General features: G+C 61.1%; 1 protein-coding gene across 1 annotated transcript; it reads left to right on the forward strand.

Moving 5' to 3' along the window:
- The first annotated feature begins 490 nt into the window (after positions 1 to 490).
- On the forward strand, positions 491 to 24538 carry WNT9A (Wnt family member 9A). Its single transcript, XM_021666953.2, has 4 exons — positions 491 to 585; positions 20769 to 21025; positions 21812 to 22074; positions 24056 to 24538. The coding sequence occupies exons 1-4, from the start codon at positions 491 to 493 to the stop codon at positions 24536 to 24538; spliced, it is 1098 nt and encodes a 365-aa protein (XP_021522628.1).
- The last annotated feature ends 826 nt before the right edge of the window (positions 24539 to 25364 follow it).

Here is a 25364-nt window from a genome sequence, read left to right on the forward strand (position 1 = left end):
CCGTCCCAGCCTCGAGCCCCGCCGGCAGCTAGCCCGGCCGCCAACGCCTCGCCTCCCCTCCCCCTCGGTCCCGCCCCCGGGGCCACCCCAAGCTCCGCCGGCAGCGTCCCCGACGCTCTACCCGCCCCCCGGTGCCCGCCCCCGGCCCCCCAATGCCGTCCCGCTGCGGTCGCCCCGAGTCCTCGCCCGCCCCGCCCTCGGTTCCCACCGCTCTCCGCCCCGCCTTCCTCCGTCCCCGCGGGCGGGGCGCGCCCGAGACCCGCGCCGGGAGAGGCGGCCGGGGCCCCGCGTGGCCAGAAGGGGCAGGCGGGCGGGCGGGCGCGCGCGGCTCGGGTTTCGGCCCGCCCCCGGCGCCGGCGTGATCCCCTCCCGGGCGCGGGGCGGGGCCGGGCCCAGCTGGCCGCGCTCCGGGCGCTATAAGAGGGCGGCGGCCGCGGCGCGCCCTGCGCGGAGCTGGGAGCGCGATGGTCGGCCGCCGCGGCGCGGCAAGATGCTGGATGGGCCCCCGCTGGCGCGCTGGCTGGCCGCGGCCTTCGGGCTGACGCTGCTGCTCGCCGCGCTGCGCCCTTCGGCCGCCTACTTCGGGTAGGTGCCTTCCGCGGCCGGCGCGCACGGGTGGGCGGGGGCGGCAGGGCCGGGGCGGGGGCGTCGGAGTCCCCGGGGCACTCGGGGTGGCTCGGGCCGGGGCGCGGCGGGGCCGCCGGGTTGCCCGGCGCTGTTTGTTTGCCGCGCGCGCGTCGCTTCGTCCGCGGCGGGGCACGGTGGAGAGGCGGGCGGACCCGTCGGGCTTGCACGGGGCCGCGGTCCTCCGTGACCGCGGAATCGTGGTGGTCGCCGCTGCCGCCGTGAGCGGACCGCCTCATTTAGTGACTGGGATCGGGTCCCGGCTTCTTGGGGCCGCCCTGTCCTTGCCAAACGGCTGGAGCCTGAGTCTTCGGCCCCAGCCCGTCGCCCACCTAGCAGCTTCCCCCCCTTTCTCTCCTCGAGAAGTTAATTTAACAGTAACAAAAATACGTACAAAATCCAGATGTTCTGCGCTCAGCCCCAAAGGGAGAAAGAAAAAAAAAACCTTCCAAGCTGGAGGAATTTGTTTTTCTTGCGCTTTTCTTCTGACGCTGTGGCGCGGACCCTGCCCGCGGGAGCGCGTCTGTGGGACCTGGCCTGGAGCGCAGGGCCCGGCCGGGGCGTCCCGCGGTGTCACTGCCGGTGCTCGCGCGTCTCTGCAGCGGCGCTTTGCCGGGCTGTCGGCGCGTTTCTCTGCCTTTCCTTCCCTTCCCTTCCCTTCCCCCCTCCCCGGTCGGGGATGCCCGGCCCAGCGACCTTTATAGGGACCCTCGCTGCGCTTTGGGCACGCCGAGGTTCAGGGTGGCACCGTGCGAGGCAGCGCCCCCGGCCTCCCCGCCACCCTCCCCCCCTGCCCCGGGCGCTGCCCCGGGCGCCGCCCCTGGGAGCCCTGGCTGGCCTTCGGATCCCAGCCCCCGACCTGGGCGCCCTGGGCCGCTCCCTGGGCCGACACCCGCCGCCGGTCACCTGTTCCCGGCCCTCTGCCCTGAGAGCGCCGGCGCGCGGCGGCCTGGCCGGCAGAGGGCCCCGTTGGTCCAGGAATCTGGCACCCGCCAGGGCAGGGAGAGGCCGCCTGGGCCGAGGAGCCCTGCAGGTGTATCCTGTTCTCAAAGAAAATAAAATATTTTCATGGGAAACTTTCCCTTTGTGTTTTTCTTTCTCCCCCTTTTTTCTCTCCGTTCCTTTCTTCTGGGTCGTCTTCCAGGGTCAGCTCGGTGTCTCCGTTCCCTGGGGCCCCCACCCGCAATCCTCTCCTGGCTCCGACTGTGGGTACGGCCCTGGGCCCGGGCTGGCACGCCGCGGCACGCCATCTGTGCAGCCCGAAGCCTCACCCGGGAGGGCAGGAGGGAGGGCCACAGGTCCGCGGTGAGTCACGGGGGCCTTGCCAGCCAGCTGTGCTTCCCTGCTCTCCGGCCCAGCAGAGGCTCTGCTCCCCGGGCTCGGGACACACCCTGGGCCTGTCTGGGCTGCAGCGGCTTTGTCCCTGCTGTGATCTGATTCCTGGCGACGGCGTGGGGCTGGGTCCTAGCCTCTCCTTCTCCGATCTATCTCTGGGCTTTGCGCCCTGGGGGAGGTCAGGGGGCTCTGCCGCTTTAGGTGCGCGTGTGTTTCAGCTCTCTTGCAGACAGTGAGTCCAGGCTGGTGCCCGGCACACAGCAAAGGCTTTCATGCTGTCGTGGCTTCTCTGACCAGGCCCCCTGGGCCCTGCTTCTTGGCTCCAAAGAACCCATCAAGGGAGGATTCCTGAGTCCTGTCCTGAGGGCAGTTCTCCATGTAGCCGCCATGTGGGAAGTCCAGAGGGCAAGTGTGCTGCCTTCAGGGACAGCTGGCATTGCAGAGGGCAGCTAGGACTCTGTTTGACGAAGAATGAGCACCTTCCTGAGCCAGGGGCTGGGGAGGCATCCCAGGGCAGGGCAGGCTCCCCCGCTCTAGTCACCTCCTGAGGTTGGGCTGGGGAGGGGAAGAGGGCACAAAGGGCTCCAGGCTGGCTTGTGTGTAGAGAAAGGCCTCTCCTGCTGGTTGGGGTCTGGGGCTGTGGCTCCTGGCCAAGCGAAGGCAAGGGAGGCCCAGGGCATTAGAGGCCAGGCGGGGCTGGAGTGGGGCTGGGGTGACCCTCCCCAGCTCCAGTCCAGGGAGCAGGGAGAAGGGGCTGGGATCTAGGGCCTTTTCTTCCCTTCCCCCTCTTGAAAGCTCTGCCTGGCACGGAGGCTCCCGGTCAAGAACGCGGCTCCAGTTACAGCCCAGGAACCCGGAGAGGAGAGGCTGGCCTGGGGGAGGGTCATGTAGGCCCACGGGAGCCCTCCCTGCCCCCTCCCTGAACTGCAACCCAACCCTGGCTGGTGCCCGCTGCCCTCCTGGAGGCCTCTGGCCACCAGGCTGGACCCCCTGCGGGGAAGAGGCTCCCTTGGCCTGGCCCTGCACCTCAGCCTGGCTAGCAGGTGGACTTTCCATCTGGTTCTCCCAGGGCTGTGTCCCCATGCCTCCTTGCTGGCCTGGCCCCAAGCCCTTCTAGACAGAGGGGTAAGCAGGGAGGCCAGCCCGAGGCCATGGGGACGGCTTGGGGAGCAGACTCAGACACTCTCCCGAGGCTGTAGCGAGAGGGCGGGCCTGAGGGTGGCCTAGGACATGGCTTGTCCTCCGTTGGGAGGCCCCTCTGGCCTCACCCTTGCCGAGTTGTGGTCTCAGGTGAGATAGTGGATCTGGATTAGATGCTGGGGCTGCTCCTCGGCTGGGCCCACACGCTCTGGATGTGGTGTTGGGGCTGGGGCTGGGGGCTGTTGGTGCCCAGCGGGGCTTGGATCCCCGCCCCTGCTGGGCTGCCTGGCTCCCTGGCACTCTGGCCTTTTCCTTAGGGGTCCCGGCTGGCTTGGGACAAGGGCTGTGACTTCCCATGGGGGCTCTTCTCTAAAGGCCCTGAGGCTGTTTTGTGGTGGTGGCCTTGCAGATGACATCACTCAGGAAACATTTGCAGGCCACTTTGAGGGCCGAGAGTGGGAGGCCGGGCCCTGCCAGCTTGTCCCCTTCTCCAGGCCTCAGTAGCCTGGAGGCCTGCCTGGAAGAGGCATGAGCAAGGCTGGCGCTGAGGGATTGTTGAGGTGTCCCCGCCTGTGGCTCCAGAGCCAGCCATCGGGACTGGAAGGTGCTTGGAACTGGTCCAGAGGCTAGGCTGGAGGGAGTGACCACTGCGAATTGGGGGCCTGGTGGGCCTCGGGGCTGGCGGAGGCTTTTTGTTATTGGATGTAACTCAGTCCTGTGAAATCCACCCTTTTAAAGTACACATCCCCGTGGTTTTGAGTACCTCGTTCGCCAGGCCTTGCAGCTCTTCCACTATTTAATTCCGGAACATTTTCCTCACCCCAGAAACCTCATACTCATTCGGCGGTCGCTGCCATCCCCTCCCCCAGTCCCTGGCAAGCGCTCATCTGTGTTCTGTCTCCACAGGGCCGCCTGTCCCGGGCGTTTCCTAGAAATGGAATCCTATGCGGCGTGGTCCGCGCCTGGCTTCTCTCACTCGCATCACCGCTGTAGCGCGCGTCGTGTTACCTGCCTTCTTATCACTGACTTAGACTCGACTGCATGAATCTCAAAGATTTTTTGTCCGCTTTGTCAGTTGATGGACATCTGGATCGTTTCCACTGTTGGGCTCTGATGGATTCTGTTGCCGTGAGCGTTGGTGTGTGAGGTTTTGTGCGCGTGTGTTTTCAGTTCTCGGGGTACGTACCTAGAAGCAGAGATGCGGAGTCACGTGGAACTCTGCTGGTCATGTCTGTTTTTGCTTTGTTTTATTGAGACAGGGTCTTGATCTGTCACCCTGGAGTGCAGTGATGTGTGGAGGTTCACTGCAGCCTCCACCTCCCAGCCTCAGCCTCCTCTGCCTCACATCCCAAGTAGCTGGGACCACAGGCACAAGCCACCACGCCTGGCTCATTTTTTTAAGTTTCATTTTTTGTAGAGACAGGGTTTTGCCGTGTTGTCCAGGCTGATTTTGAACTCGTGGGCTCAAGTGATCCTCCCGCCTCGGCCTCACAAAGTGCTGGGGTGACAGGCGTGAGCCCCACTCCCCACCTGCGTTGAGGTCTTTGAGGCCCTGCCAAACTGCCCTCTAGATACAGCGTTTGCCATTTCCACCAGCAGCGCACGAGGCTCGCTCCTCCGCTTGGTCGCCGACGCTGCTTTTCTGTTTTATTTTCTCCTGCGGCCGTCCTAGTGGGTGTGGAATGGCGCCTCGTGTGGCTCTGACTGCGTTTGTCAGGTGGCCAGTGGCGCCAAGCACCCTTTCCTGGCCTCGCGGGTTGTGGCTCTTCTTTGGAGAACGTTCTTGCCGCTCCTTGGCCTGTTTTTAGTGAGTGGGGGGCTGCTTGTCTTCCTCCTGTTGAGTTATGAGAGCTCTTTCCATATTCTGGATCTCTCCCTGGACTGAGGAGAACCTCACCTCTCGACCTGTGAACTGTGGGCACTCTTACCCCTGCGCAAGGAGCCAGCGACACTCTGACAGCCGCACTGGGTGCGTGGGGGCAGCTAGGACGTCCCCCATATCCTAGAGCCTGGTGTGGGGCAGTGTGGGTGCTCAGGGGACTGGCAGAGGAGGCTTCGGAGAGGCTGCTGTCAAGGGTGTGGGGAGGGGGCCGTGTTTCCCACATTAGTGCCAACATCAGACCCCACAGGGTCCAAGAGGGAGGCTGCTGGCTGTGGGTGAGACAAGCCTGGCTGGTCCCATGGCTCTGCCTCTCCGAGCACCAGGCCTGGGGCACAGCTGGCTGCCTGGATGAGGGGCACCTGTGGGTCTCTGGTGGTGCCAGAGAAGGAGGGGTGGGCCTGAGGTGTGGAATCAGAGGGCTGTATGGTGGGCAGGAGAACCCTGGGAAGGGGCTGGCAGGAAGGGAACATCTGGGGAAGCCCTTGGCTGGGCCTGGGTTGGGTGCTCTGAGCACCGCAGGCTGAGAGCACAGGCTTAGGTCTGTGCGGGTGCTGTCCCAGAGACCCCCCAACCACTTAGGACACCCCAGGAAGCATGTGGGGCCTGGCCTCCGGAGGAAAGGCCACACACAGTGCTCTGGAAGGCCAGGAGGGCGGGGAGGAAAGGGGTCAGGCGGCTGCCTTGTTTCGAGAGACTATGGAAGTGGCTCAGTGGGACAGACCTCAGCAGAGGGCTTTGAGGGTGGGCTGGGGAACAGTGGGGCTCCCTGGGGGCTTCTCAACATGGAGAGGAGAGGATGGGGCAGTGGATAATGGGGGCATTTCTCCAGGACTGCTGGCCTGCACAGGGCCCAGGTGGCCAGCTTCCCAGACAGTGGGGCCACAGGTGGGAGGGCCTGGAGTTGGCAGCCTGATGGCCCCTGCAGGCTCTGAGGCCCTTCCTCCCTCCCACTCCATGCCCAGGGGCCTCGGAACCCCCATCCCCTCCCTGCCCCACCCGCTTGGGGTCCTGGCTCCCTGAGGGTGTGTGGTAAGGATGGAGCAGCAGCGCCTGGCCGCCCACAGCTGAGGGAGCAGATGTCCTGCCCACAGCCGGCGGCCGTCTGGACAGGGAGACAGCTGGCCTCATCTCGCTCCCACCCGCTGCTGGCTGCAGACTCCCCAGTGCCCACCCTGCCCTCGGACCCTCCGACGGCTGCTGGGGTGCCCCAAGGCTGCGGGTGCCCCACTCCAGGGTTTGGCCATCGAAGAAGCATGTGGGTGATTCTTCCCCTAGGAAGGAGTGCACAGGCACGGATTCCTCCCCGTGCTCTGCACCCCGGGCGGGAGGGGAGGAGGTGATGCCTGCGGGAGGGTGGGGCTGCGGGAAGGGCACCTGTTGACAGGCCTCCGTGGGTCTCCCGCCTGATCCCAGGACTCCCTTTGTGCATTGTGCTGGGCGGCGGGGTCAGGACTGGCGCAGTTGTCTGGGAGTAGGGTGGCCCCTGCAGGAGTGTCCGTGGGACTGGGGACGGAGCCAGGCCCCTGGAACCCAGAAGGTGAGCCATGGGTGGTGGTTCCCCAGACCCCAGCCTTCTGACTGGAAGTTGATCTCTGATGGGGCTGACCCTGAGGGACAGGGGAGGCCATTTCCCCTGTGCCCCAGGGCTCACCTGACCCTCGGCCGCTTCTTGCATGAAGCCCAGTGACTGCCAGATGCCTCCTTCACTCCCTGCGTGCCCAACGCTGGGGTCGGCCACGAGGGTCCCCGGGGGATCTCCTCAGACGCCTCCTTCCCTTCCTGGTCACTCAGCTCTGGGATTGGCCGGGAGGGTCCCATGGGGTCCCCTCCAAGCTGCATTCTGTGCACCCCTCAAGCCCGAGCTCCCCCTGCCAGGCAGATCTGTGTCACTCATTCACCTGACAGCCCAGCTCTGTCACCAGGGTCCCGGTTCCTATGGGACCCTGACTTTGGCAGGGCTGTGTCTACATCTGCAGTCAGACATGGCGCAGTGCCGACCTGGCCGCCAGGCTGCTGCAGCTTCCCGCATGTGGACGGTGGGCCACGTGTTGATGACTGCCCAGAGCAGCCGTGCGGAGCGCAGCCTCAGCAGGGATGTGACCTGGTTTTCCTTCAGGGGTCATTTTCAAGCACATCTATGGCCAGGCCGGGCAGGGTGGCAGGTGGATGGGGATGGTCTTGCTGTGCCCGCTGACCTGGGTGGCACTGGGTCAACCCTGACTCCGTGACCTGCAGCCTGGGCCCTCCCTGGAGCCTGTCCGCCTCCCGGCGTGGTCGTGGCTGGCTGGGCGCCGCTGCCCGCCGGAGGAAGCCCAGCTGTCCAACTGGCAGCCGCAGCACCTCAGGACCGGTGGCCGGACGGGACGTTGGAAAAAGGCAGGCTGCAGAGTGCGTTTGTTTTTCTTAGCGATACCTGAGGTCGGTGCAGCCTGGGGAAGCGGGCTGGAGGTCTGGCCCGGGAGGAGCTGCTTCTGGAGCCTCCCAGAGCTAGAGAACGTCAGGGCCGGCATCCCTCCTGGCCAGATGGGGACAGAGGCTGCAGCCCTGGGGTCACCATGGGGTGGGGAGGAGAGCCAGGTGGACTTCGGGATGCCCTCTCCGTGATACCCACGGGAGTGAGCTCCAGAGGGGATGATGGTGTGAGAGGTGACACTGGTGGCTGCTGGAAGGTCCCGTGGCTCTCCCTGTCCTTCCGACCAGTTGAGCAGCTGTGTGGGTCTGCTGCTGTCTGGGAAGGCCGTGGGGGCTGTGGTCACTGAAATTAAAGAGAGGCCTCCTGGAAGCTTCTACTCTTCACCGTCCTCCCAGGGGTCCTGTGTGCAGCCTGGGTTGCCTGTCTTGGGGCCCCCTCTGGGATCCAGGGCCTTGCCCCAGAAAAGGACAGTCAGCTCAAGTGGCCCTCGGGGACTGGGGGAGCTGGGCTGGCCTCCATGGTCTGGTTTGGGGGACCCCATGGGTGCTGCAGACACAGGCAGGGCAGAGCTTGCTCCAGGGGCTGCTGTGGGACTTGGGGCTTTCAGCAGGGTAGCGGGTGCTTCTGTCAGGCCCGAGGATGCCTGGCCTGGTGGGCACCTGGTGTCAGGGCAGTGGAGGTTGCTGGGTGCTGTGGGTGTTCTGTCCCCAGGAGCCCAACCTCTCTCAGGGACTGCGTTGGGTGAACCGAGCTGCAGTCCGCCGGAGCCCCCTCATCTGCTCCGGCATCCCTGTGGCACGTGTCCTGCCTGCTCCTGCGGATGGCTGGGCCCCGGTGGCGTCGCAGCCCCAAGGGGGAGTTGGGCTGGAAGCTGGGCCGGGGCTGGATTGACTTGCAGACCACGGGGAGGGTGGAAGGTTGATCTCAGCCCCGGTTTCTCAGTGCTAGAATTTGTTTTGATTTTGTTTCACACAGAAATTAAACGCTGTGTGGCAGGACTGAGGTTTTGCTGGCGGAGCGCTGTGGCTTCTGTAACTGCAGCCTCTCCCTCTGCCCCAGCCCAGGGAAGAGAGCTGGGTCCCGGTCAGGGTGGCTGTCGGGGTGGCCGGGCCTGCTGGCGGGAGGCAGGGAGGTCAGAGGCCGGCTTGGGGATATGGATTCCCTCCACAGGACTTCATGTCCATCGTGCTGAGAGCAGGAAGGAGCCTGTGACTCTACGGACCGGGCAGTATAGGGTGGCCATGCCTGTGTGTCTCGGGCTGCCTCTCGGGACAAGGCCCACTTGGCTACCCTCAGGCTCAGGGCAGTGTCTGAGTGTCTGGGTCCTTCAAGGGTGGCTCGATCCCCAAGCAGACAGGACATGGCAGCATCAGGCCCAGCCCAAGGAGCAGGGGCCATCCCCACTCAGACTCAGCACCATGTGTGCTAAGCTCAGCTCCCTGTGGGACTGGGGAATGGTCTCTGTGGAGCTTCTGCAGGGATCAGTGCTGACCACCCCGGCCAGCTTCCAGGGCTCAAGGAGGTGGCCAGGTCACCGCTCCTGTCTGCAGCACCTGTTCTGTGGCAAGGCAGCCACAGTCACGTGTGGGTATTGCGCCATCTTCTTTCTCTCCAGCTGGCCCGTGTCCTCCTGTGTGGCTTCATCTGGAACCATAGCCAGAGGTGGGAGGTGGCCAGGGCTCGAGGGTGTGGGTGTCCCGTGCAGCCGTCATCCAGGCTCTTCGCCGCGACAGCAGCCGTGAACTGGTGCTGCCATGGGGCTGGCAGGGTTGCGGCCGGGTCACAGGCCACTCTCAGGTCCCAGCCCTGCCTCCTCACTCATGCGCTACACAGCCGGCCACACTGTTTAATCCCCTGAACCTCAGTCTCCTGCTGGTGTAGCGGAGTCAAAAACACTCACCAGGTCGTTTGGGATGTGAAGACGACACTGGCGAGCACAGACGCCCGTTTCCAGCCACAGGCCCAGGAGCCTCAGACGGTTTTCTGCTTGAAACACCAAAACCTGGATTTTTACATGGATCTTATGTGTGTACGTGCAGGTGTATGTTTGTGTGTGTGCATGTGTGGTGTTTGGGTTTGGATGGGTGTGTGCATGTGTGTGTGTATGCATGTGTGCATGGGTGTGTCTGTGTGGGTAGGGTTTGTGTAGGTGTGTTTGTTCCTGTGCATGTGTGTATGTGTATGTCTGGGTGTATGGGTTTGTATGGGTGTGTCTGTATGCATGTGTCTGTGTGTGGGGCGGTTTGTGTGGGTGTGTTCATTCCTGTACATATGTGTATGTGTGTGTCTGGGTTTGTATGGATGTGTCTGTGTATATGGGCATATCTGTATGTGTGTGTACATGTGTGTCTGCGTATGAGTATATCTGTGTGTATGTGTTGGGTGTGCCTCCATGTGTGTATGAGTGTTGTCTGTATGTATGGGTTTATGGGTTCGTATGGGTGTATCTGTGTGTGTGTATGTGTGTGTATGTACACGTGTGTCTGAGTATGGGTGTATCTGTGTGTGTGTGCCTGTGTGTGTATGGGTTTATGGGTTTGTATGGGTGTGTCTGTGTGTACGTATGTGTGTATGGGTGTGTCTGTGTGAGTGTGTGGGTGTGTCATTGTCTTTGTGTGTGTGTGTGTGTGTGTGTGTGTGTATTTGTATTTAACTTTATAACTGTCAAGGAGCTGATGAAATGGATGGATGACGGGGATCCCGAGAAATAGGAACAGATGCTGTACAAGAAAGCATGAGGTGCGTTTGGTCTCATGGGATGAGGTTGCGTGGTGAAGGCCAGGGCCCGCTCAGGAGAGAATACTCAGAGGAGACCCTCGCACGGCCCCAGGTGCCGCCAGGGCAGGACACAGTCACCATGTGTGTGCCGAGGCCTGAGTCACCAACGTGGTCCGGCCCTGGCCTCGTGCTGGGTTTTGGGTGGCCTGGCTCTGGGACTGCAGGCCTCAGGAGCTGGGCTAGTGTGCACACAAGACCCTTTCCAAATCTGTGCCAGCGTCCTGGGTCTGCTGTCAGACACCACAGACTAGCTGGCCTCAAACAACAGGACTCCTGCCTGGAGGTCGGAAGCCTGAAATCACGGTGTCTGCAGGGCCGAGCCCCTCTGGAGGCTTGAGGGGAGGGTCCTTCCTGCCTCTCCCAGCTGCACCTTACGCCCGCCTCCATCCTCATACGCCCCGCCTCCATCCTCATGCGCCCCGCCTCCATCCTCATACGCCCCGCCTCCATCCTCATGCGCCCCGCCTCCATCCTCATACGCCCCGCCTCCATCCTCATACGCCCCACACCCATCCGCATACGCCCCGCCTCCCTCCTTACATGACCCTCTCATCCGCCTCTGTGTCTTCTCCGTTTTCCTTTTCCTTTTTTTTTTTTGAGACGACGTTTCTCCATGTTGGTTAGGCTAGTCTCGAACTCCCAACCCCAGGTGATCCACCCGCCTCGGCCCCCCCAAAGTGCTGGAATTACAGGAATGAGTCGCTGCACCCGGTCTCTCCTTTTTCTTGTTAAGGATAGGCTCCACTGGCTTTAGGGCCCACCGTGTCTGAGATGGTCTTGCCTTGAGATTCTTATCTCGGCGATCTCTACAAAGCCTCTTATTCCTCCTAAGGCCCCTCTGAGGTTCTGTTAGACACAGTTGGTAGGGACTCCGTTTGCATTTGGCGGGGTTAAGGGTACTGTAGCTCCTTTATCCTCTGCTTCAAATGGTTCCTGCCAACTGTTCCCAAGTACGGTGAGTAGCCCGGGGTCAGAGCTAACCAGGCCTGCACAGAAACACAGCGGGGGGCCTCGCAAAGACAGCCTCAGCCAGCAGCTCTCCTCGCTGCGCCTCAGGAAGGAAGACGACACTCGGGATGGCTGCGAGGCTCGGGAAACCACAAAGACTGACCCAGCAAGTCTGGAGAAACCAAATAGAGCTAGAGGGGAAAAAAGTAAGTAATGGCCTGATTTTACAGTAGATTAGAAACAGCTGAAGGGAATTAGCGCACAGGAAGATAGGTCAGAATAAATTACCCGGAGTGTAGCAGAGAGGCGGCGAGGTGGCATACAGAGGGCAGCGTACGTCGATGGCACGGGGAGGCTGTGCTAGAGGCCGAGAGGGCGCGGGAGCGGGACAGGGCTGGTATGGATGAGGGGAGAGGACGAGCGTTTTCCAAAACCGAATAAAGCTGTAAAGAAGATTCCAGAAGCCCAGCCTCTTCCCAGGCAGAAAGTAAAAATCTCGCTGGAACATGACGCATTGGAAGAGCGCAGCAGGCAGGGCACAGTGCCTCATGCCTGTGATCCCAGCACTTCGGGAGACTGAGGAGGGAGGATCACTTGAGTCCTGGAGGTGGAGGCTGCCATGAGCCGAGATAGTGCCACTGCCCTCCAGGCTGAGCAGAGCAGGACCACGTCTCAAACAAACAAAAAATTCTGGGCGCAGGGTTACATACCTGTAATCCCAGCACTTTGTGAGGCTGTGGTGGGTGGATCACCTGAGGTCAGGAGTTTAAGTCCAACCTGGACTGCATGGTGAAACCCCGTCTCTACGAAAAACACAAAAAAATTAGATGAGTGGCCAGGTGTGGTGGCTCATGCCTGTAATCCCAGCACTTTGGAAGGCCAAGGTGGGTGGATCACCTGAGGTCAGAAATTTGAGACCATCTTGGCCAACATGGCGAAACCACATCTCTACTAAAAGTACAAAAAATTAGCCAGGTGTGGTGGCAGGTGCCTGTAATTCCAGCTACTGTGGAGGCTGAGGCAGGAGAATCGCTTGAACTTGGGAAGTGGAAGTTGCAGTGAGCTGAGATCACACCACTGTACTCCAGCTTGAGCAATAGAGCGAGACTCTATCTCAAAAAAAAGAGAAAAGAAATTAAAAAAATGGGAAAAAAAAGTCAACACTGAAGACAAAGAGTCATAAAAGCCATCTGAAAAAGCAGAATACAGATGAGGCGTGAGGACGCCATTGAGCTGGCACCGACCTCGGGAAGCAGAGGCCCTGCCGCCTCCCAAGATGCAGGAAGGAGTGAGGGCAGAGCAGGGGCTCTGAAGGTGCCATGGAAGGAGTGCCGGCCGATAAAACAGGGTCTTGTCGGGCCCCCAAATGGAGCTAAAACACATGACAGCACATAAGTCAGGGTGGGAGTGTCAAAGGGAATGTGTTCTCTGGCCCCGTGCTGCCTGGGTAGAGAAGGCACTGACCAGCATGAGGTCTGGGTAGGTCACAGACACGTGGTGTAGCGTTGAAGGTGACCGTGGAAATTACAAAATAGACTTTGCAGCTTCAGATGCGCAGAAGTAAAATGTGGAACAACGACAAACCCCAAAAGAGGATGAAAAACCAGCACACGTGTGGTCAGAAAGAGTGAACAAGAGGGTAAACTGAGGCCCTAGACCCTAGGAGATGAACTGCTCCAGGTGGAAGGCTGGGTTAATCGAGGTGTGATTAGGGGCTAATTAAGATTCCCTGTAGGAGACACTCGGAGGATGTAGAATGTTACAGGAGGAGGGAGAACTCACCAGCTCAGACGGCTTAGGGCATAGAGGGAATCTTGAGAGAAGGAGGAAGAAAGAGCCAGAGGGCGAACCAGGCTCTGCAGTGACCGGAGCCTGTGACTTGCGCTCTGCTTGGTGGCCTGAGGCTGTGAGTGGGGTCACTACGATTCAGGTTAGCAAGAAAGCCACGTCCAGAGCCAAGGCCGGCTGGAAGCTGTGCCTCAGTCAGCCAAGCATTGAAAGAATGCGAAGGCCTTGAAATGGAAGGCACTGCTCCAGTAAACGCACACCTGGTACCGCGAGGCAGGCTTACCGCTGACGGGGCACCGCGTGGGTGGTGTGGGTAGAGAAAGCAGCCACGGGGTTCCCCGCAGCCAAGGCCAACCTCAGAGCAAGACCCCAACCCTCTTCGTAAAACTGAAGGCTGAGACAGGCCAGGAAGCTGCAGAAGGTGCGGTGGAAGCGAGCAGAGGTTGGTTCGTGAGGTTTAAGGAGAGAAGCCGTCTCTGTAACACGGAAGTGCGAGAGCTGATGGGGACGCTGCAGCAAGTTCTCAGCAGGTCCAGCTAAGATCGCTGACCAGAGGCACCCTAACGACAGATCTTCAGTGCAGCTGAATCAGCCTCCTACCGGAAGATGGCATCTGGGACGGTCATAGCTAGAGAGGAGAAGTCAGTGCCTGGCTTCAAAGCTTCAAGGGACAGGGTGACTCTCTTGATAGGGGCTCATGCAGTTGGTGAAAGTTAAATGCTCATTTACCATTGCAACAATTCTAGGAGTGTCGGGAATTACGCCACATCTACTCTGACTGTGCTCTAGAAATGGAGTGACAAAGCCTGATGACGGCATGTTTGTTCCCACCATGGTTTGCTAAGTGTTTTAAGCCCACTGTGCAGACTCACGGCTCGGAAAAACAGATTCTTGCAGAGTATTGTTGCTCACTGGCTGTGTCCCAGTCACCCGAGAGCTCTGGTGGAGACGTGCCGGGAGGTAAACGCTGTTTCCGTGCCTGCTGACACAACACGCATCTCTGGTCCGTAGATCAAGGAGTCATTTCGATGTTCAAGTCTTACTATTTAGGACATTTCATAAGGCTGCAGCTGCCACAGAGTGATTCCTCTGACGCATCTGGGAAAAGTCTATTGAAAACCTGCTGGAAAGGAGTCGCCATTCTAGATGCCTTCAGAACATTCATGATTCACGGGAGGGGGTCAAACAGCAGGTGAACAGGAGTTGGGAAGGTGCTGATTCCAGCCCTCGTGGGTGACTCTGAGGGGTTCCAGACTTCAGGGAGGAAGTCGGGGAAGCAGCAGGAGAACTAGAGTTAGAAGTGGAGCCTGGAGGTGGGACTGAGCTGCCGCAGCCTCGTGAGAAACATGAATGGACGGCGACTTACTTCTTATGGATGCACAGAGAAAGTGGTTTCTGAGGCCTGGCGGTAGCTCACACCTGTAATCCTAGCACTTTGGGAGGCCGAGGCGGGCAGATCACCTGAGGTCAGGAGTTCGAGACCAGCCCGACTAACATGGTGAAACCTCATCTCTACTAAAATACAAAACTTATCTGGGCATAGTGGCGGGCGCCTGTAATCCCGGCTACTCAGGAGGCTGAGGCAGGAGAATTGCTTGAATCTAGGAGGCGGAGGTTGCAGTGAGCCAAGATCACACCACTGCACTCCAGCCTGGGTGACAGAGTGAGACTGTCTCAAAAAAAAAAAAAAGAAGAGAAAAGAGAAAGTGGTTTCCTGAGATGGAATCTACGCCTGGTGGAGTCGCTAGGCACGTTGTTGAGATGACAACAAGGACTTAGAATTGACAGGAACTGAGCGGATAAAGCAGTGCGGGCTTTGAGAAGAGTGACTCCTATTGTGAAGACGGTTCCACTGTGGGAAAAAGTCTATCAAACAGCATCACCTGCTACAGAGACGCCTTTCATGCAAGGGAGAGCACGTCGATGTGGGTGGCAACCTTCACAGCTGTGTTGCTTTAAGGAATTTCCACAGCCACCCCAGCCTTCAGCAGCCACCCCAGCCTTCAGCAGCCACTTTGCCGACCAGTCAGCAACCACCCCAGCCTTCAGCAGCCACCAGCGTGGAGGCAACACCCGCCCCCGGCAAGAAGATGACAACTCAGTGAAGCTCAGATGATGGTCAGCCTTCTAGTGACCCAGTGTTTTTAACTAAAGTGTTCGTAGTACGTTTTAGACGTAATGCTGTTGCCCGCTTAGTAGACTGTGGTATACACATACCTTGGAGAAGCACTGGGAAACCAAGTAACTCATGATTTGCTTTATTATGACCATCTCTCTCTGTTTTTTTTTTTTGAGATGGAGTCTCCCTCTGTTGCCCAGGCTGGAGGGCAGTGGCATGATCTCGGCTCACTGCAACCTCTGCCTCCAAGGTTCAAGCAATTCGCCTGCCTCAGCCTCCTGAGTAGCTAGGGTACAGGCGTGTGCCACCATGCCTGGCTAATATTTTGTAATTTTAGTAGAGATGAGGTTTTGCCATGTTGGTCAGGCTGGTCTAGAACTCCTGACCTCATGATCCACCTGCCTCGGCCTTCCAAAGTGCTGGGATTACAGGCGTGAGCCACTGTGCCGGCTGTGACCTTCTCTTTATTGTGATGGTCTGGAGCCAAAGCTGTAACATCTCTGAGGTGTGCCTGTGTATCTCAGCAAAGCTGTTCAGAAAGAAAAGAAAAACTGGATCAGAAAGGAAATCTTTTCCAAGAATAGCTCAGTCCTTAGATGGCTTCATGGCTAGTTCTTCGGAACAAACAGTTAAGATACAATTCTCACCTGATACAAACTCTTCCAGAAAAGTTAAACAGAGGACCCCTCACCCAGGCACTGAAACTCAGTGGGAAGAAAATCACACACACAGATGTGAAAATCCTAGGAAGACACTGTCAGAAGACATCCAGCCCTGCAGAAAAGGACGGAGCCTGTCCTGGTCAGGTTGAGTCTGGGAAGACAAAGTTCCACAGAACGTCGGTCAGTTTCTATAGCTTCTCACCTTAGTAGATGAGAGAGGAGTCATGCCTCGAAAGATGTAGGGATGACATTTGATAACATTCAGTATCCACTTATGATTTTTCTTTTTTTGAGGTGGAGTCTCACTCTTGTTTTCCAGGCTGGAGCACAGTGGCGCTATCTTGGCTCACTGCAACCTCCACCTCCCAGGTTGAAGTGATTCTCCTGCCTCCACCTCCCGAGTAGCTGGGACGACAGGGCTGCGCCAGCACAGTGGCTAATTTTTGTGTTATTATTTTTTAAATAGAGACACGGTTTCACCATGTTGGCCAGGCTGGTCTCTAACTCCTGACTACGAGTGATCTGCCCACCTTAGCCTCCCAGAGTGCTGGGATTACAGGTGTGAGCCACTGTGCCCGGACCCATTTATGATTTTAAAGGTTCTTAGCAAACAAAGAACCAAAGTTGCCTCTGGGGCCTGAAACAGTGTTCGGGCATTAGGCTTCATGCTGAAATGTTGAAGGCATTCCTCTGAAGGTCAAGAACAAGACCAGGGTGGCTGCTGTCACCTTCATATAAACTGGGGTGGTGCAAGCTGGTTTTTCTGTTAGTTTGTAGATGGTCTCACTCAGTCACCCAGGCTGGCATACCGTGGTGTGACTGTGGCTCACTGCAGTCCCCACCTCCCGGGCCCGGGCCTGGACCGTTTGCTGAGTGTGGCATGAGCTGTGGATTCTGGATAGGCCGTCTGTGCACTGGCACAACTCACAGCTGTGTGGGGAAGAACGCACTTCCTCCATCTTGGGTCTTTGCTTGGTCCGATGCAGCCACAAACACGTGCACGCACGTGCAGCACTTGCTGAGCTTATCCACACACTGCTGGGCTCTGCTTGTCCTCTGAGCACGCCCGGGGCGACTCGGCGTGGATGCACACGGGCGCTGCCTCTCACGGACCACGTGGCACGTCATGGAGTGTGTGGATCCCATGTTCGTGGCTGCTCTCCTGCTGTCTCCAGCACGTTCCTGTCACAAGGCTGTGCTGAATGGCATGCCGGGAAGGTGCAATGCATGTGTGACCTGTGCTTCCAGAAAGAGAATTGGCGGGCGTCTTAGTCTACGCAGCTGCTGTGGCGAAACACCACAGCCTGCGTGCCTGCAAAACACGGGTGTGCTGCTCAGCTCTGGAGGCTGGAAGTCCAAGGTCAAGGTGTAGCAGACTCTTTTTCTGGCGGGGGCACTTCCTGGTTCATGGACAGTGCCTCTCACCGTGTCCTCACGCAGCAGTGTCTGTAGGGCCCCTTTTATTTATTTTTATTTATTAGTATTTTAACTACAGCTCACTGCAGCCTTGACCTCCCAGGCTCAAGTGGTCTTCCCACCTCAGCCTCCTGAGTAGCTGGGACCACAGGCATGCACCACCGTGCCTGGCTAATTTTTAAATATTTTGTAAAGACCAGGTCTCAATATGTTGCCCAGGCTGGTCTTGAACTCCTGACCTCAGGTGATCCTCCCACTTTGGCCTCCCCAAGTGCTGGGATTACATGCTTGAGCCGCTGCGCCCGGCCTGGGGTCTTTAAGGACATAATCCTGTTCACCACCTAATCACTTCCAGAGGTCCCACGTCTAATGCCACCACTTCGATGGTGTTAGGTTTAAGCATATGAATTTGGGGAAGATGCAAACATTCAGAGCTCTGTGGTGGGTTATATGTCGGTCTGGAATTCCAGCCATGAAAGTGTCTCCCCGTGTCCTTAACAACATTCTCATCACATTTGATACGTGCTTGTTAATTAATGAAGCATAATGTATCTATCTATCTATATAATATGTATATTTTCCTGAGATGGGGTGTTGCTCTGTTGCCTGGGCTGCTCTCCAGAACGACCCTCCCGTCACGGTCTCCGGAGCGGTGGGACGGCGGCACAGCACGTCCTGGAGCGGGGCTGAGGGTCGGCTCATGGGCTTGAAGAGCCAGTCGGTTTCCTTCCCTTGACCTGTGGGTTTATACTCGTTGTCTGTCTTCAGTCGGTTCATTTGTTATTGGTTTGTAGGAAGAGATTTGCGTCCAGACGCGTATAGACACACGTGTGCAGACACGTGCGCAGGCACATGCAGACACGTGCACACGCACGTGCAGACATGTGCAGACACATGCACACGTGCAGACACACACGTGCAGACACGTGCAGACATGCACACGTGCAGGCACACGCACACGTGCAGGCACACATGCAGACACGTGCAGACATGCAGACAGACGTGCAGGCACAGACGTGCAGACACAAATGCAGGCACACACATGCAGACACATGTGCAGACACGCATGTGGACAGCGCCGGGCCTCGGTCTGGATGCGAGTTGCACAGTTTGCCCCAGGTGTCGTTCGTCAGTTGTTCTCTGGACTTTGTGCCGCATTTTTTTTTTTTTTTTTTTTGCCACGCAGAGATGTTTATACTTCTAAGTAGTCAAATGTAACTGCTTTTCAGTGTCTTCTGGGTTCTGAGTGTCATGGAAGAAAGCTTCCCAGTTCTGAGGTTGTGTTGGGAACCGCACCTCCCTTCTTCAGCTCTTGTGGCAGGTTCCTGTCCTGAAAGCCGCACCTGTCAGGAGGGTCCGGGCCTCCTTCCTGGGCCACCTCTGCTGGGCTCAGGCCCCGAGATCGCCTGCCACGCTCCCCAGTGTGCCCGGTGGCGCCGTCTGCCTGTTCATCCTCAGACCTGGAGCCCCTGAGGCTCTGAGTTCCCCTGGTTGGCCAATGCTGAGCCCACCCTGACAGTAAAGGGGGCATGGGGCAGGGGCCACCCTGGGCGGGAGAGGTGAGGGGCGGGGCTTAAGAGGCATGGTCAGAGCAGCACAGCATTCAGAGACTACTCCAGGGAACAGCGTTGCCCTCGGGCCTCAGGCCGGCCCCCGTGGCTTCTCGGCTGGGGGTCACCGTCCCTCCACACCGTTTTGCCAGTGCTGACAGCCCACCCTGCCTGGCCTGGCGTCAGGGCCAGTCCCCTGAGGCTGCGTTTATAGAGCTGCCTCTGACGGAGGGGTGTCCTGGGGCCGGAGGGGAGGGCAGCAGCCCCGCAAGTCTCCGTGCAGCCACGCTTGCTGCCCTGCTGTCCACCTGCTCCAGGGACGCCCTAGGGAAGGCTGGAGGACTCAGCTTGTCACTGTCAAACCAGTTCTCAGTGTCCCGGCGTGCTCGGGCCTCACCCTGACCAGTGTGGGCGAGGTGGTGGGTCACAGGGAGGCAGGGCAGGCTGATATTCTCAGTCCCCATTGACAGGGAGGGAGGGCTGGCTCTGGTAGATGGGGTCCCCTCCTCTCCTCCCCTCCCGCTCCTCTTCCTAGCGCCCTCAGGCTCCCGCCTCCCCGTCCCCTGTCCACACTTGTGGAGGGCCTGTGCGAGCCTGGCCATAGGGGTTTTCTGGGACAGTGGCTTGGTCTTGTGCGTCCTGGCGGGTCCAGGCCTGGGGAGAGGCACAGGTGGGAGGCTGTCGTCCCGAGAGCTATTCTGGGCACAGCTGTGGCATTCCATCTCGGGATGGAGGTCCCCGTCTGCAAGCTGCCTTCGTGTGTGGAGTGAGGCTCTACTGGCCCTGCTCCCCAGCTTGCCCCCCACCCCCACCTGGCTCTGTGTGCCCAGCTGTCCTGGGATGTCTCATCGCTGGACCTGGGACTTGGAAGCGTCTGTGCATGGATGCCCACAGTGCCACCGGGGCTCCTGTCCTGACCCCGAGGGTGTCTGAGGGGACCTGTGTGCACTGCACCTCCTTCCCTCACCCCAGGCCTCTCCCGGCGTCAGCCCACGGCAGTGTCTAGGCTCTGAGACTGGCCGGTCCCTCCTGCCCTCCCCGTGGGGCCGTGCCTGGGGCCCCTGACGTTCAGTGTAGGGACACTGGGCTGGCAGGTCCGACACAGAGCTGCAGAGCCTGGGCGGTCAATCCCAGGATAGACAGGTGACATGGGGCAGGCTCTGGGCTTGGGCGGCCTTGGCTCAGTGTGGACTGGGCTGGGCCAGGGTGGGGTGCGAGGGAAGCCTGTGCAGTGAGCCCAGCAGCAGCGGCCTGGGGACAGCGGGCGCCCACTGGGGTGCAGCTGGGTCCCTGGAGCAGCGGCCTGGGGACAGCAGGTGCCCAGTGGGGTGCAGCTGGGTCCCTGGAGCAGTGGAGGTTGGGGGTGCGTCCTCAGTGCTGGGGCGGTTCGGGCCTTGTGTAAAGATGGAGGGTGGTGTGCCTTAGCTCAGAGGCCCCCAGGGGTGGCTTAAGGGATGGGTTAGCTGGGGTCTGTCCTGCAAAGGAGGATGTCCAGGCTTGGTGAGGGGAAGGGAGCAGGGGGAAGCAAGAGCCAGCTTCTCAGTGCCGCACACCGAGCCACTGAGGCGGGGACACCCCAGCCGGACCCTGGGAATATCTGCGCAGACCGTAGGAGTGCTAGGAGGCTGCAGGGGCCATAGGACCAGGGGACATCCCAGCAGGTCTTGGCAGGGGGTGGGGTGACCTCACGCTGGGTCCTGTGGGTCAGCTGGGGCTCAAGAGGGTGGAGGGGTGGCAGATGCCCATCGGGCATAGCTTGGGGTTCAGGCTCTGGCTCCTCCCTGCCCACAGTTCTGGGCCAGGCTGTCCTCTTTCGTATGTGTGTGTTTGGGGGTCTTGTCCGTCCAGTGTGGCCAGAGTCAGCTAGACTCCCTGAAACTGCGGGGGTGGAGTCAGCAGCAGAGACAGCCGGGCGGTGGCTAAGACCATGCTCGCTGGAGTGGGGGCCGTGGGCGTTCCTCCCCCTCCCCTGCCTGGCTCACCCTGGGTTCTGTCTGCCCCTCTCGCCCGCGGATGGACATGCCTGCCCCCTGTCCCCTGGCCACCGAGACACCTGGCCCGGCTCCGGCAGGGCTTCCCGGGGCCGGGCTCACGCTGACCTCTCTGTGCCCAGGCTGACGGGCAGCGAGCCCCTGACCGTCCTCCCGCTGACCTTGGAGTCCGAGGCGGCCGCCCAGGCACACTACAAGGCCTGCGACCGGCTGAAGCTGGAGCGGAAGCAGCGGCGCATGTGCCGCCGGGACCCGGGTGTGGCGGAGACGCTGCTGGAGGCCGTGAGCATGAGCGCGCTGGAGTGCCAGTTCCAGTTCCGCTTTGAGCGCTGGAACTGCACGCTGGAGGGCCGCTACCGGGCCAGCCTGCTCAAGCGAGGTGAGTGTGGCCGGCCTGGCCCTCAGGGAGGCTGCGGGCAGAGGCGGCAGCCCAGGCCTCATCCCTGTCCCAAGAGGCCCCTCTTGGGCTGCCCTCCTGGGGACCCGGGCCCAGCCTGCCAGAGGAAAGGGTAGCCCCTTAGCTCCCTGGGCACCACCTGCCCTGCCCTGCTGTAGGCAGTCATTGCTGGCGGCCAGGGTATGCTGGCTCGGCCTTTGATGGGGACCCAGGCTGCCCGGGGCTGCCCTGACAGCCCTTGGCTTCTGCCAGATGGCCCAGGGTCCAGTGGGCTGTGCCTGTGCAGACCCTCCTCCCGCCCCTCCCGCCCTCATGGGGGCTCTCCACCGCCTTATTTCAGCCACCCTCCCACCTGGGGCTCCTCCCACCCCCTCCCAGGGGCTCTCCACCGCCTATTTCAATGACCCTCTCACTTCAGCCTCCGAAGTAGCTGGGGCTGCAGCCGTGTGCCACTGCACTGCAGTAGCTTGTTTAAAAGTTGGGGACCCGAGGTCCAGGGCAAGGCAGAGCTCGCCAGTGGCCCCATGATGAGGCTGGGAGGTTCGAGACCCCGATGAGGACTGTGACCACGGACCCGGAGCCATGGCCAAGGCGGCCCTGCTTTCTCCCCACCCCAGCCAGCCCTGCGCCTGGGGCACGCCCACACCCTGTCCCGAGTGCAGCCCCAGGAAAGATGCTTGGAGCCCCCACATGAGATTCATACCCTCGGGGTGGTTTGGCTCAGCACAGTGAAGGGGGAGCTCGCTGACCCGCCCCTGCCGACCGCAGGCTTCAAGGAGACTGCCTTCCTCTATGCCATCTCGTCGGCTGGCCTGACCCACGCACTGGCCAAGGCGTGCAGCGCGGGCCGCATGGAGCGCTGTACCTGCGACGAGGCGCCTGACCTGGAGAACCGCGAGGCCTGGCAGTGGGGGGGCTGTGGGGACAACCTGAGATACAGCAGCAAGTTCGTCAAGGAGTTCCTGGGCCGGCGGTCCAGCAAGGACCTGCGAGCCCGAGTGGACTTCCACAACAACCTCGTGGGCGTGAAGGCGAGTGGGGCGGGGCGGCGGGCGGCGGGGGCCAGAAGGAGCGTCATGGGGGGGGGAGGGGGGAGGGGGGTGGGGCGCGGGGCGGGGTGGCACATAGCAGAGTGTTCCCTGTAAGAGGGTGGAGGCTGTGCAGTGCCAGCCAGGGCCCTGGAACCTCTCATGCCCATACGGCTCCCTACCCACCAAACGGGGCACTAGCCATGGAGGGGTGCCCCATGTCTGCCCGGTTCCCGTAGGGCCCCAGGAGGGTCTTCCTGGTTACGCGGTCTAACCAGGATCATGGGACTGTGGGTCTCATGTGCCAGCCAGCCAGCAGGCTTGTCACCAAGACTGGTGGGAGGAAGACGTGCCCCCGCAGACCACGGTGGCAGGCATGGTGGGCAGGGGGTCCCGGGGAAGGGCTGGGGGTATGGTACCCACTCACCCAAATCAGGGGGTCCAGTTCTGCCCCAGCAGCCCTCTCCGTGGCCAGGCCTCTGTTCCGAGGGACAGAATCCCGCCCGAAAGACTTGGAGGCAAAAGGAGTCAGTCCTCTCCCGAGCCCTTCGGCGGGCGGGCGGCACTGGCTGCAGCCGTGGCTGGCCCGGGGTGACCGTGGCTCTCTGCTCATCCTTTGTGCCACCTGCAGCCCTTCAGTGCCCAGGTCTACGTGTCTGGAGGAGTCCGGGCTGGACCTGTAACCCCACTCTGCACGGAGCCCCCAGCATCTCCGCAGTCCCTGAGCAGGGATGGGCAGGGTGGGCACCTCTGTTGGAAGCTGAGGGGCATTTCTCCCTCCTGCCCTCAACTTCATGTTCGCTGGGCAGGCCGGGAATGTGGAGCCCCAGCCTGGGGAGGGCAAGGTGGTGAGAGCTGGCCCTGCTCCGAGCCTCGCTTGTGAGGTCCGAGTACCCAGTCGCCCCCTTTCTAAAGGATCAGCCTCCCCTTTGGGGCCTGTTGTGCCTCCCTCCGCCTTCTCGGGACGGCTGGTGGGCAGGGGAGAGGCTGCAGAGCGGATTCAAGCCCTAGGCAAGGCTCCTTCTGTTCCTTTGTGCCTGACCCCGCTTCCCGGCTTCACGCTTTGTAAGAGATTAATGAGAAGTCGGAACATGAAGGGTGCACCCTTAGCTCCGCAGAGCCTGGGTCAGCAGCATTTTAATTAGATTGGTCCCAGCTTCTCTGCAAAGCATCATTAAATGTGACTCTTCGGTTGCCGGCCAGAGGCGGCTGCCATGTCTTTATCCTCCTTGAGCCAGCCCTCCTGGGGGCTGCTGGCCTGGCCCTTCGCAGGTGGGGCCCTAAGTCCCAGGAGGGGACAGACTCAGCCAGGCTTCCATGGCAGCCCCCAGTATGGACTGTGGGTACCTGGCCCTCCCTGCCGTGGGTGAGGGGTGCACCCCTCTCTGGGGTCGGCCTGGACCCTCTGTCGAGGCGTGAGGGGCTCTCTCCCCCGCAGCGTGGGCCCCCCCAGCAGCCCGACCCTCAGCGCTGGTGGGCTGGGGGCCATGTCTGCCTGCGTGATAGCACCTGGTTCCCGATGCTAGGGGTGGGGAGGTCGTGGTCAGCTCACACGTACACCGCTGGGTGAGGCCACGCTTGTCCTCACCTGTCTAGCGAGCCTTGTGCTGAGAGCAGACGTGAAGTCCTGGTGGGACTAGGATTATGAGCGTGGGGACAGAAGGTCCAGCCCCTGCTGAGGGCAGCCCCCAATGCAGGGTGGGCATCAGGCAGGATCCCCCTTGTGGAGGTGCAGGGCGACCGCCCTGGGGGCTGAGGTGCCTGGAGCCTCTGTCCTGGGCATTCGGCAGCCTGGAGGAGGCAGAGCGGCCCTGCATGCCAGGAGCCTGAGCTGGATGTGGGACGTGCAGTGTGGCCTGGGCGGAGGTCCAGGGGCCGCCGGAGGAGGGGGCAGGGGCGGGGCCGCTCACTGGGCCCCCCCCCACCCCCCACCCCCACCCCGCACAGCCCTCACGCTGTCCTCCCTCCTGCTCCCTCCTGCCAGGTGATCAAGGCCGGGGTGGAGACCACCTGCAAGTGTCACGGCGTGTCGGGCTCCTGCACGGTGCGGACCTGCTGGCGGCAGCTGGCGCCCTTCCACGAGGTGGGCAAGCACCTGAAGCACAAGTACGAGACGGCGCTCAAGGTGGGCAGCACCACCAACGAGGCTGCCGGCGAGGCGGGCGCCATCTCCCCGCCCCGGGGCCGCGTCGCGGGGGCGGGTGGCGGTGACCCGCTGCCCCGCACTCCGGAGCTTGTGCACTTGGACGACTCACCCAGCTTCTGCCTGGCCGGCCGCTTCTCCCCAGGCACCGCCGGCCGCAGGTGCCACCGGGAGAAGAACTGCGAGAGCATCTGCTGTGGCCGCGGCCATAACACGCAGAGTCGGGTGGTGACGAGGCCCTGCCAGTGCCAGGTGCGCTGGTGCTGCTATGTGGAGTGCCGGCAGTGCACGCAGCGCGAGGAGGTCTACACCTGCAAGGGCTGAGTCCCCAGGCCCCGCCAGCCCAGCTGCCCGGGGTGCCGGCATTGCACACGGTGTGGAGGGTCCCCACCTGCAAGGCTGAGTGCCTGGGCCCAGCCCAGCTGCCCGGGGTGCCGGCATTGCACAGAGCATGGAGGGACTCCACCTGCGAGGCTGAGTGCCTGGGCCCAGCCCAGCTGTGTGGGGTGCCAGCATTGCACACGGCGTGGAGGGTCCCCACCTGCAAGGCTGAGTGCCTGGGCCCAGCCCAGCTGTGTGGGGTGCCGGCATTGCACAGAGCATGGAGGGACTCCACCTGCGAGGCTAAGTGCCTGGGCCCAGCCCCAGCTGTGTGGGGTGCCTGCATTGCACAGGGCATGGAGGGTCTCCACCTGCGAGGCTGAGTGCCTGGGCCCAGCCCCAGCTGTGTGGGGTGCCGGCATTGCACAGAGCATGGAGGGACTCCACCTGCGAGGCTGAGTGCCTGGGCCCAGCCAGCCCAGCTGCCCGGGGTGCCAGCATTGCACACGGCGTGGAGGGTCTCCACTGGCGAGGCTGAGTGCCTGGGCCCAGCTCAGCTGTGTGGGGTGCCGGCATTGCACAGAGCATGGAGGGTCTCCACCTGCGAGGCTGAGTGCCTGGGCCCAGCCCAGCTGTGTGAGGTGCCGGCATTGCACAGAGCATGGAGGGTCTCCACCTGCGAGACTGAGTGCCTGGGCCCAGCCTCAGCTGTGTGGGGTGCCAGCATTGCACACAGCGTGAAAAGTCTCCACCGGCAAGGCTGAGTGCCTGGGCCCAGCCCCAGCTGTGTGGGGTGCCAGCATTGCACACGGCGTGGAGGGTCTCCACC

Source organism: Aotus nancymaae, unplaced genomic scaffold, assembly GCF_030222135.1.
Source record: "Aotus nancymaae isolate 86718 unplaced genomic scaffold, 86718_ANA_hifiasm-v0.15.2.pri h1tg000032l_0, whole genome shotgun sequence".
Lineage (NCBI taxonomy): Eukaryota > Metazoa > Chordata > Mammalia > Primates > Aotidae > Aotus > Aotus nancymaae.

Coding starts and splice junctions, on each gene's coding strand:
- WNT9A (XM_021666953.2), top strand. CDS start 491: ATGCTGGATGGGCCCCCGCTGGCGCGCTGGCTGGCCGCGGCCTTCGGG. Junction 586..20,768: donor CCTTCGGCCGCCTACTTCGG/GTAGGTGCCTTC, acceptor CTCTGTGCCCAG/GCTGACGGGCAGCGAGCCCC. Junction 22,075..24,055: donor ACAACCTCGTGGGCGTGAAG/GCGAGTGGGGCG, acceptor CCCTCCTGCCAG/GTGATCAAGGCCGGGGTGGA.